This window comes from Juglans regia, chromosome 7, assembly GCF_001411555.2.
Source record: "Juglans regia cultivar Chandler chromosome 7, Walnut 2.0, whole genome shotgun sequence".
NCBI classification, from domain to species: Eukaryota; Viridiplantae; Streptophyta; class Magnoliopsida; order Fagales; family Juglandaceae; genus Juglans; species Juglans regia.
Genome location: NC_049907.1, coordinates 50593223 through 50604693, shown reverse-complemented (window position 1 = coordinate 50604693; position 11471 = coordinate 50593223). Strand labels below are relative to the sequence as shown.

At 35.9% G+C, this 11471-nt stretch overlaps 2 protein-coding genes across 9 annotated transcripts; one reads left to right on the top strand and one right to left on the bottom strand.

The window, feature by feature from the left end:
- Nucleotides 1–453: 453 nt before the first annotated feature.
- On the top strand, nucleotides 454–5617 carry LOC108986364 (E3 ubiquitin-protein ligase SDIR1). Of its 8 annotated transcripts, none has more exons than XM_035692507.1 (10): nucleotides 454–730; nucleotides 816–1128; nucleotides 2171–2334; nucleotides 2472–2526; nucleotides 2629–2681; nucleotides 2791–3019; nucleotides 3234–3348; nucleotides 3550–3595; nucleotides 4457–4579; nucleotides 5268–5617. In XM_035692507.1, exons 3-10 carry the CDS (start codon nucleotides 2257–2259, stop codon nucleotides 5391–5393), a joined length of 825 nt encoding a protein of 274 aa, XP_035548400.1. In that variant the 5' UTR covers nucleotides 454–730; nucleotides 816–1128; nucleotides 2171–2256; the 3' UTR covers nucleotides 5394–5617. The 8 variants fall into 8 exon arrangements, with proteins under 8 accessions (XP_035548400.1, XP_018814516.1, XP_035548399.1 ...); XM_035692506.1 differs by having other exon boundaries at nucleotides 593–730; nucleotides 4454–4579; XM_035692504.1 differs by having other exon boundaries at nucleotides 594–730; nucleotides 2174–2334; nucleotides 3547–3595; nucleotides 4454–4579.
- A 453-nt stretch (nucleotides 5618–6070) lies between these two features.
- On the bottom strand, nucleotides 6071–9323 carry LOC108986365 (peptidyl-prolyl cis-trans isomerase FKBP20-1). The gene is made up of 6 exons (XM_018958974.2): nucleotides 9178–9323; nucleotides 7625–7753; nucleotides 7392–7525; nucleotides 7233–7312; nucleotides 6623–6715; nucleotides 6071–6478 (listed from the first exon to the last, which is right to left on the bottom strand). Exons 2-6 carry the CDS (start codon nucleotides 7731–7733, stop codon nucleotides 6328–6330), a joined length of 567 nt encoding a protein of 188 aa, XP_018814519.1. The 5' UTR covers nucleotides 7734–7753; nucleotides 9178–9323; the 3' UTR covers nucleotides 6071–6327.
- Nucleotides 9324–11471: the final 2148 nt, after the last annotated feature.

The following is an 11471-nucleotide window of genomic DNA, read 5'->3' as shown; positions in this document are numbered from 1 at the left end:
TCTACATATCACATATTTGATAAGAGAATAAAATTAAAAAAATCATAAAAAAGATGGTGTGTGGTGTATGAGGCTTAAGAATAGAATTTTTCTAATAAAATATCAACTTTAACGGCCCACACACACTATTCCGTGTATTGGTTTATCCAAAAAAAAAAATTATACAGAAAAAAATATAAGATTGTCAAGTAGAAGAACTCGTCCAAGGACCAAAATGACTAGGTGTATAAGATAACTGTCCGAGATTAAGACGTGGCTATTATTAATGACTAGGATTATGTTTAATACAGGGCATAGTTTTTGGTGTTAAAAGTGTCCAGTTTTCTTTGATTGGAAAAGGATACTAATTAATGGATATAATGGATAGCTATGAGAGGCGACAGGTACTGTGACTTTTTTTGAAGCTGTCTTCATTAATATTAAACCCTTAACAGTTTGGTTTGACGACAGATTTGTATTTTCCAGAGGTTTCTTGATGACTATCTGAGCGTTTCAAGGGTTAAGGACTTCCCTCTTGCAAATCAGAGTTTCGGTGCAGTTACCTTCCTCGGATTGTTCAGCTCTGTGACGCAGAGATGGAAATATTCCTGATCCATCTCTCTCAAGAATTAAGATGTAGGTAACAACTAGAGTTTGTGACGCAGACTGGATAGGGCTGAGGTTGTTTTTGTTTGATTAGGAATACTTTAATAGCAGATCTTGAGGGCGGCACGACAGCTTTGGTTTCCTAGTATGTTTTGAAGCCGTTGCTGGTTTTTTTATTTCATTTTATTATTTTTTCTTGTGTGTAAAAGAGGCAAAACCTTGTGTAACAGACCATGGTCGATATACACCAACCAGACGCATTAAAGTCCACGTGAATATTAATGCGACGTCGTTAGATTCGATTTCTCCAATTATTGTAATAATTGTAAAACGAATAATCAAACAAACAGCTCCAACAAAGGCTTACGAGGAAAAGCTTTTTGATCAAACGATCGGCACGCCGAGTCCGAGTCGGGACTCGCTGATCTGTCTCCCGGTTCTTACACAGTCCCCTATCATTCGACGGAGATCGGAACGTTGCATTTGATCAAACGCTGTTTCTAAGTTACGATGCGATAATTTCTGCCGTGTCGATCTGATTTCGTAAGTCACACTTTCGCTTTTTCAATCCCTCGTTGCCTTTCGAGTTCCATCTTTCCAAATGGAAGATCACTAAGCTTTAATATTATTTATTTTATACACTTTGTATGCCATGGTGTTGATTGCTTAATTTTGTTTAGTGTGTGATATGTGGAATGTGATTTTGGGATTAGGTTTTTGGTTGATCTCAAATTTCATAAATGTAAATGGCTTTTGGTTTTTGCTTGCTCTCCCTGTTGTTCTAGAGAGTTTGATGCATGCCTAATATGATTTAACAAAAATAAATTTGTACGATTCATTTATCTTTTTCTGTGCCCCCCATGTGATATAGGCATTGCTTATTTTGCTAAACACGCTATGCGCCCCCAAATTTAATGATTCGGATTGAGCCATTAGAGGGAGTGGCTGTCTTGCTTCTATCACTGAAAGCATAGAAAAAGTATTGGGATGATGGGGAAAATGCACTTTCCACTATCAAACTAATAGCGTTTTACACTTTCTACCCCAAACTACCAACACTTGATAGTTTTGGGTGCAAAATGTAAAATGTCTCTAGTTGAAGGCTGAAATCCCCCAGTATAATACTATTTTTATTAATTACCAGAGCTTGTTTTATACTGTCAACTGCTTAAATGACTATAATACCTCATCGCAGCCCATTGGGACGTCATGTTGTGGTATGAAACAAGAGTCAAGTAACGATTTTGTGTTAAAACATGATGATCTATATTATTCATTTTTTTAAATAAGTAATAATCTATATTGTTCTTACACGCATTAGAAAACTCGAGAACTTCATGTTTTTTGATATAAAGTTTTTAGTTTTCACCGATAAAGTGAAGGCATTTTATTGGTCATGCAGTTCAGATTAATGGACAATTAATAGGGGATGGCCCCTAATTGGGCTTGTGTATCAAACAGAATTTTCAAATTTATAATTTATTTTTGGTGCTTGTTAATGTTTCTGATTGTATTGAACTCCTTATTTTCTAGCACACATTACATTATATCTCATTAATGCGTGTTTTATAATTTTGCATGTCAGAAGTGTATTTTGTAAGGTGCTTTCTATTTCCGGTGGGCCTGGTAAGAAGTCACATTATAAGCTTGTGAAGCCTTCAGCCTACAGCTATGAGTTTTGTATTTCGGGGAACGAGAGGAGATATGGAAAGTGGATTTCCAGGATTTATACCTGAGCGGCGTGCAATGGTACATTTCTTTTTAATTTATACGTTGGGCCAGAATCTACTTCTGTCCCAAAGCCTGGATGATTATACCATTCCCATTTGGTTTCCTTTCTGAATTCTCAATCACTATGTTCTGATGTTGATTCTGCTCTCCATCAGCGTGTTCACGCAGCACGTCCTGTTAATTCTAACTCACTGGCTTTTCTTGTTACAGGTATTTATAGTTTATTTTTATATTTGGTATTTATTTTTTCAATCAACATGGATTTTCTAGAAATGGGTTTTCTTATCAACACGACTTGTTAAAATGTGTCAGTTCTCTTGCTATTCATGATACTAAACTCGCACCAGATGTCGCCTAATTTTCTGGTATGTCCATTTTACTGATTTTTATACGAGGACTTTTGTATTTTTAATGAACGAGTATGTGATTTTTAATTTTTTCAATAAACTACTTTATGTGCCCTTTTCTGTGTAGCTTTGGCTAGTCCTTGGTGTCTTCTTGATGGCTACAACGCTAAGGATGTATGCAACTTGCCAACAACTTCAAGCTCAGGCCCAAGCTCATGCTGTGGCAGCCAGTGGGCTTCTTGGTCATACTGAGTTGCGTTTGCATATGCCACCATCCATAGCACTTGCAACAAGAGGCCGACTACAAGGCCTCCGACTTCAGCTTGCACTCCTTGATAGGGAATTTGATGATCTTGGTGTGTTTGTTATGATGCATTTGTGTCTAACGTTATTAATTTGGTGTTTAAAGTTTTTTTTTTTTTTATCAGTAGGTGTTTAAAGCTGAAACTCAATAAATGCTATTATAGCTTGAGATTCAAAACTATAACTAGTGATTTTTATGAGCTCTTTTGGCACTTATATTCTTAGGATCTTCAGATTATTATGAGCTCTTTTGACACTTAATTTCAGATTATGAAACCCTGAGAGCACTGGATGCCGACAACGTTCCTGCAGTTCCTTCTATGACTGAGGAAGAGATAAATGCACTTCCTGTTCACAAGTACAAGGTTGCAGGTCCTCAAAAGTATGTTCCTCTGGCTGAATATGATATATGGAATTGGGTTTTGAATGAACTATGTTGATTGTAGCTGTTCAATATCTTGGTTTGAAACCCGGTTATCTTTAATATTATTTTTTATCAGTGGGTTATCTTTAAAATTAATATAATAGTTGTGCACTGATGTACGCCAATAATATGACTAGGAATTTTTCTTCTTTGCAGCAGTAGCCTATCGATGCAACAGGCTTCGTCTTCAGGATCTGCAGCAGAGGTAGTATGTGTATTTGAGTCCTTTTCTTCTTCTCTCTCTCTCTCTCTCTCTCTCTCTCCCCTCTTCTATTGTTGTTTGGAGACTTTTGATGTATTGTTAAAAAAGAAATATCCACTTGTTCACCAAGCCAAAGTTTTGTGCTGCAGCATATGCATATGAACGTGCATATGCAAGTGTTTTTCTCCCATTTGGATTATTCTTGTTTCTGAAATGTCTTAAGTTTAAGGCATTATTTTTTTATGACATGTGGAACTCACCCAGGTAGGGTCCTTCAGACCCACCCCTAGGAAGTATGTTCTAGATATACACGACCCCACCCATCAAAACCGTCCTGAGGTCAAGACATCTTGCTGGACATACCTATGTTATACTCCGCCATGTCTATGGAGCTGTAAACAAGTCATGCTTTCCATTGCTAATTGTGATGTGCAGAATGTTTTTTGCTGAAAATATTCAGGACAGTTTTGGGGAAAATTGTGTCCAGTTAGGCATTTGTCTCCCAGAAGCCCCTAAGATCATATAGAGGATTTTTGGACTTTTGAAATGTGTTTTCTATATGTACCTCTGAAGATCAAATGGGGCTGGTCTATATTCTATTGTCATAATAGGAGAAAGGTATGATTATTGTTAAGTTGTTTGTTTTTTTTCAGTCTGAATTTGTGTAGCGTACAGGAAATTAAATCATCTTTGCTTTCGTGTAGTTTAAAATTATGTGAACATACTACACTTTTATTTTTTTTACAAGTATCATACTACACTTCTATCCCCGTGGATGAATCTTTCCATTCTCAGAATTTTATTTTTTATTTTTTTTTACATTTTTTAGAGTGACATCAGTTTTACACTTCTCTCTTAAAGCAGAAGCAAGACAATCCCAATAAGATTGTGAGCACTAAGGCCTCAGAAGATGAATTAACTTGCAGTGTTTGCTTGGAGCAAGTTAATGTGGGAGAACTTATCCGTAGCTTGCCATGTTTGCATCAGGTTCCTTGTCCTCTTGCTCTGACTGTACTTTCTTAGCACATCATTGAATTATAAATTCTTTTTTCAGTTCTCAAAAAGTTGGAACTTTTTAAACAGATTCCTTCAAATTGTTTTAGTATTTATGCAAAATCTGTCCAGGGGAAGTACTCATCTCTGTCAAAAGTTATGAGTGGCTGTACACGTCTCTTGCGTCTTGACGTTTCTGGATACTTTTGACAGTCATAGCACACTGTTGGACTGTCCTTTCACACTGAAAATTATTAGTTCCCTCCTCCCATGGGGGACAAGGCATTACAAATGATGTTTTAATCATGGGACCTAAAACCTCCCTTCTTTGAGTTTCTGCCTTTAGATGCCAAGTAAAGAGCTGAATGCCACAATTCCTTTGTAAATTCTGTGGTACATTAGCTAAGAGGACTCTTGGAGATCCCATTTCTGGGACATACAGAAAACTGGTTTTTCTTCGTAGTTATGTTTATTACAACGAGTTAGATTCATCTTGATATGAATCTGATTTATGAAAAAGCCAGTGGTCTTTGTACATTTTTGTGATTTTATTAGTATAGAGAGTTTTTCTCGTATCCAACCAAGCATTGTCCTACTCGGTTATTCTGAATTGACCAAGCTGCAATTCTACTAATATAAGCTTATGCAAAAAATGTACTAATATATTTTTATCATCTTGCAGTTCCATGCTAACTGCATCGACCCTTGGCTGGGACAGCAGGGAACATGCCCTGTTTGTAAATTTAGAGCAGGATCTGGGTGGCAGGAAAATGGACATGGTGGCATGGATGCTGCTTACATGGTTTGATTACATGGATGCATAAAGCTTTTGGATATTTTCACATATATGAATATGGCCATAGATTGGGCAAAATAGGAGGTTCCTTCTTGTAACTTATGGCCAGCATTGGTGTAATTATCTCTGACATAGGTACCATAGAATACCATGTCGGTCATATAACAGGTTGGTTGTAATTGTACTCTTGGAAGATCTCATTGGAATTAAATATGTTAGCATTTTCTTTTTTGGTATTTGTTGTTCCGTCGCTGTGATGCAGAGCATTTATAAACCATACTTTCCTCTGGGTTTTTATTTTATCTTATTTATCTCCTTGGAAGCAGGGGCAACCCATTTGACTTAAAACCGTTTTAATTTTGAGAAGACCTAAATTCTAGGCAAGGTGTTCGAACGTGGGTAGTGTAAACTGTAAACTCTAAGCTGTCCTGATCGCTTTTCTAAATAGCTCATGGCCAATTTGAGTTTGATCAAAATATTCAATGAATGGTAAGGACTAGCTTTATACATCATTTGCGCATCACCGACATTAATATCAAGAGATCCCATTTCCGAAAATGGCCTTCGCCTTGTAGCATCGGTAATAATGCGATAACGTCAGATAAAAAACAGATAAATATGTAGGCGAGAGAATTTGATATTGATAATCAACAGTGACGCCTATGTCAGATTTGGTTTTCGTTTGTATCTTGCCACGAAATTGATTTCTGTTGCCTTCTTAAGTGTTGTTCATACACGACCAACAGATTTCCACTCCAACAAGGAATTCAGAGATGGCCCCGGTGTCTGATGTTGCTGATGTGACACAATTTATAGTCTTAACACATTTCAAATATTGTTTATACGTCTCAATAATAGCATATTTATCCCATCTGGAATGAAATCAGTTTGATACAACGTCAGTTATCAGAACACATTTTACGTGAATGAAACTTGCGATATGCCACTATTTTGCTTTGCCCTTCCCCTTCCCTTGACCTTTCTTGGATTCCAGCTTGGCTTGAATTCGGGCAGCAGCAGCCGCTTTAGCATCTTCTCTCTTCTTCTTCTCTTCTTCTTTGGTTGCGGCAGCAAGCTCCCTCTGCCTTTTCAGCTCTCTGGTTTGAAGTTTAACACCAAAAATAAACCATTAAATATTTCTCAAAGTAGGTAGACCTCAATAAAAATAAAAATGATAATGCCATGACTTGGTCTGATATTTCGAGAGAGAATAATACATGGAAATACTAAAGACGACTTACTCTAGCCTAGTCCTCTCCTCTGAAGCGCTGCCCAAACTCGAACCCTTGCGTGGCCTGCACGCCACTAATTGCACCTCAAAGATAAGCGTCGCACTGCATGGGATGCAAATAACTGAATTAAATTTAAAGAAACTCAGATGAACTATTAACAACGAACTAACAGTAGGCAAAGGCAATTAACCAAGCAAATAAAACACTTTTCTGGATAACAACACAAACAAAATATTGAACTCTAGGGCATTGCCATAATAGGATTGACCCACATGTAATCCTAACCATCTGTTTCCCTGACTTTATTCTTCAGGCTTGTTTACCTTGACTATCTTGTTCTTTTTCTTTTTTTTTTTGTTAAGTAATTTAACTTTTTTTTAGAAGTAATTTAACTCAAGCACATTGTGGGAGTACCAAATACATATTGTTCCCACTTTGAATGAAATAGGTCATGGTAAGGTAAGTACCTCCGTTCCAACCCATGAGCAGGATTACTCTCATGCTTGCAAGACACATTGCTATGTAGTTTCATGGGAGGGTTTATACATGCACGTTTACATAGCAACTAGCTCTTTAATGTGTTTCCAACTATGTAAGATAATAAGTGCAATGAGATTACTTTGGTGGGATATCTGGCGGAGAACCTGCACTGCCATAGGCATATTCTGGCTTGCACGTGATTTTTGCAACTTCCCCAACCTGGTAAAATAAAAAACAGAGAATGTCACAAAAAGACCACCTAAATGCCCAAAAATATTCCGTCAAGAGACATTTTGACCTTCATGGTTTTCAATGCAATGTCCCAAGCCTTGATTACAGTGCCCTTTCCAAGCTCAAAAGAGAAAACAGTATTATCTTCGTGTGTAGTATCAAAAACTTCACCATTTTCAGCAAGAACACCTTCATAATGAACTGCTCAACACAATAAATATATTGTGATGATTGTAGATTTAATGAACTGCTAAACACTTTAATCCATCAGGAAGTAAATTTTAGCAAATAAGCGGATACCATCAACAAGAGGAAGGTCTTCTGTTGGAGTAATAGCATCAGCTTTGGCTTGGCTTACAATTTTCTTTATAACACCTCCATCACCGGTTAAATCAATCGCATCACCCATGGCTCCAAACTGTCAACGGCCTGGTCAGGCACAACCAACATCAGGACTTGGGAAAAAACCAAATACTGCTTGGAGTTTAAATATTTGCAAAAAGAATGCTGCTAGACCAAGAAATGCTAAGGCTAAGGCCCTTTACTATGTTTGCATGGTGCTACCAAACTGCTAAAGTATATCCCCAATTAAACATATGCTAAGAAGTATCAGTAAACACACGTTAAGAACTTAATTATTCCTATTTGCTCCACTTGCCATTATCATCCTTGTAGTTGTCAATATATTTGTTTAAATAAATGAAAAAGTAAAACCCAAGAAAATCATGCTCCTTTCAGTGGATCAAATAAAGGGGATGCATGGATAAACAAATTAATAAGCTCAAGATAAGACAAAAATTGGTCAAACGCTTTTATAAACAAATGGAAAGAACCAACATAATGTTTACTGAAGTTCTTGTCCAGAAAGTTTTCCTTTTTCAAACCTTTTTTGGTCATGGAATGGGGCTTAAGATTAACGGGAAGCATGCCTAAAATATATCCCAAAGCAGTGACCTGAGATTTATAGCGGGCATTGGAATAATCATCCAGAATAAAACTCAGATCCTGACATTCCTGCTGTAGTGAAAGGTAAAGGGAGGCATGGAGGAGAAATAAAATAGATCATATCAACTGTAGTCTGTTGTAAGGCAATATCACATGATATTGACTACACTGAGCGTAATAATGAACACATTTCAAAGTTTAGATCGTAGTGTATTGACACCACGCAGAAGGCATGTATCCATTTAAAGGTAACGAGAATTGCTTTCTTATTAGGGACTACAGGAGCAGTGTTATGTTGGGTAGATTGGCAGTCAGATGGAAATAGAGAATATTAACAAGACAAGCCCACCACAAGAACAAGATTACACCGTTGACTGACTCAAGGAGCTACCTCCACAGGCTAAGGGAAGCAACCCTCCACAAATTACAATTGTATTCAAGGCTTTAAGCCAAAACTCTCCGTAGAAAAAAAAATAATAATAAAAAAAAAATAAAGGTCCAAAAATCCTAACAGACAAAACAACTCGATAAAATAAATTGAGATAATTCCCAAATATTCCTCAAATGGGTGCATGATATAATTTGACCCAAATAGGTATCTTGTTGAGGAACAGCGTTAAGTTTGGTTATTTATGTCAAACTTCTGGATGTACAGGAAAATAAACAAGTATCTGGATAAAGAACAAAATTAGGGTTTAGTATCTGTTGAACACCACTAATTACAGTTCACCACATCCATCTCTGTATTACTTTTAACCAAAAATGAATAACCAAAACGAAAAATAAAATAACTGCAATCATACATGTATACAAAATTGGAAAATTGGAATAAAAAAGTAGCACGAAAAAAAAAATGCAATTTCTGAGAATCTAGGGTTTGTGACAGAGAACACAACAGTTGTACGAACCCGTTCGTAAGCGAGGGGGGAGCTGACGAAACGAAACGGAGAGATCGGCTATTGGATTGATTCGGGGACAATGAATCGTGACGAATTCCGGACAGATCGGTGGCCATAAGCGTCTCGATGAAGTTCGCAGTACCACTGCAAAGAAGGTAGCTTTTGTATGTCTGAGGGATATAGTAAGTCCACGCGCATAGCGCGTGTACAATGTTGCGGTGATTTTTTTTTCTTCTTAAATTATAGGTCAAGTTTGGAATCTGGATTCAAAGGTATTTGCATTATATCTCTTCTCATTTCATCTTATTATTATAAAATTTTTTAAATTTTTATATAAAATATAATAAATAATTTAATTTTTTTAAATCTTAATTTAATTTTTTTAAATATTAAAATTATATTAATATTAAAAAATAATATTTAAATAATACTTTTTTAATTTTTATTTTTTATATAAAATCATCTCATCTCATCTCTAAATCCAACTACTAATGCAATTACCAAACAATTTATATTTGACAATTAAATGCATTTTTTGAAGTTTTAAGTTAAAACATTCTATCTCTTAAAAAAAAAAAAGTTAAAACATTCACGCGCTCATTCAATAATTTTCTAAAATAAATTAAAGAAAATCATACGAAAGACTACTCTATCTCAAAAAATTTCTGGGAATTTAGAATATTGCGTAACAAAAATCAAATTCAATATATATAGATTTCATTCTATTTTAAATCCTTTTGGATTAAAAAGCTACAAACATATTTAGTTAATTAAAAATATCGGATAAATAAATTAATTTATCATGATAAATTATATTATAAAATTATTATATTTAACTATATCTATTTATAAATTGTTTATTTTTATAAAAACTATTAACAGTAATTCTCTTAAACTGTGAGTGTGTTTAAAAAACTTGTCTACCAGTGAAATAAATCCGCACTATTTGCAGCGTCCGAAACAATTCAAAATAGTCAGAGTATTGTCACAGTCACAGAGTCTTTAATGTGAGAAATTGAAATAAAATAAAAATAGAGTGAGATGATGGGTGAGATGGCATACATCTTATAAATGCATGCTTTCGTCTGTGTGAACACATCATCATATGTGATCTGCCCACAAATTGAGTTTTTGCTCTCCAGGAAGGAATACATATCCATGCGTGGGTCGAATTGAATCATCAAAATCCTCAATTCCATGATTTTGATGTTTCTAAATCTGGTTCCTCAATTGGAATTCATTACTACTGCAAAAAGCTCTATCCATCCTCCCATTGTCCTCACTCTGGCTAGCTGGTTTTGAACCTCTTCTCATTCATGAAATGATTACAAGAATATTATTTTACACATGACTCATGTGTGATAGTGAAAAACAGAGTACATTAGGCCAAGCATGTGGACTGGACTTGGGACTTGGGACTTGGGATGGGAAAAGGAAGGACAGTAGTGTTCATCAAAACTATGATTAAGTTGTCCTACGGGAAGAACAAATCTCACGTGTTGACATGAATGCAAGTCCAAGTGCGATGCATGGTAGAGAGAGGAGTACAAAGGATTTAAGGGCGAGTGGTCCAAGGTCCCCCAAAAACCAAGCATGTCACGTTGTTGTGTTTGAGTCACCACCTAAAATGTTTTTTGTGGGAGTGCCATAAAGGATCATACATATGTAATATATATACATACGATGTCCTTGGAGAAGACCAACTTCCGGGGTCCCTACCCCATTTACTAATGATGGGCCCAAGCTTGTACCTTTAATTCGGGGATACCCCTCAACCCGACAGCCCTTACCTATATGCACTAAAAGCCCACTAAAAAAAAACAATAAACCCCATCTCACACTTTGGAGGTGCTTGGGACCCACTCTAAAATTCGAACTCTCTCGTGCTTGATGGGCCCCTCTTCCACACCACGTGACGAATGGTCCAGAAGAGTTTTTTTTTTTAATCTAATTATAACTCCAATATGTAAACGTCTTATCTTTTATCTTTGTTAATAACGTCTTATATATTATATTTCTACTATTTATAATTCCAATTCCATTTTTATTTATTATCTTGTTCTATTCCTCCACTTCATTGGTCGTATAGAAGTATTTTGAAACATTAGACAAGATTACTGCTAAATTGTTAAATATATTATTATTTTTATTATAACATATATATATATATATACACACACGTGTATATATATACTTTTGTTTTGGGTTAGCAGTTATTAGCTTTTGAAATTTTGTCTTCAAGTACAAGATTAACCTATGGACAAGCAGGGGCCCACATAAGAGAAGGCTTAGGGCTTGGAGGG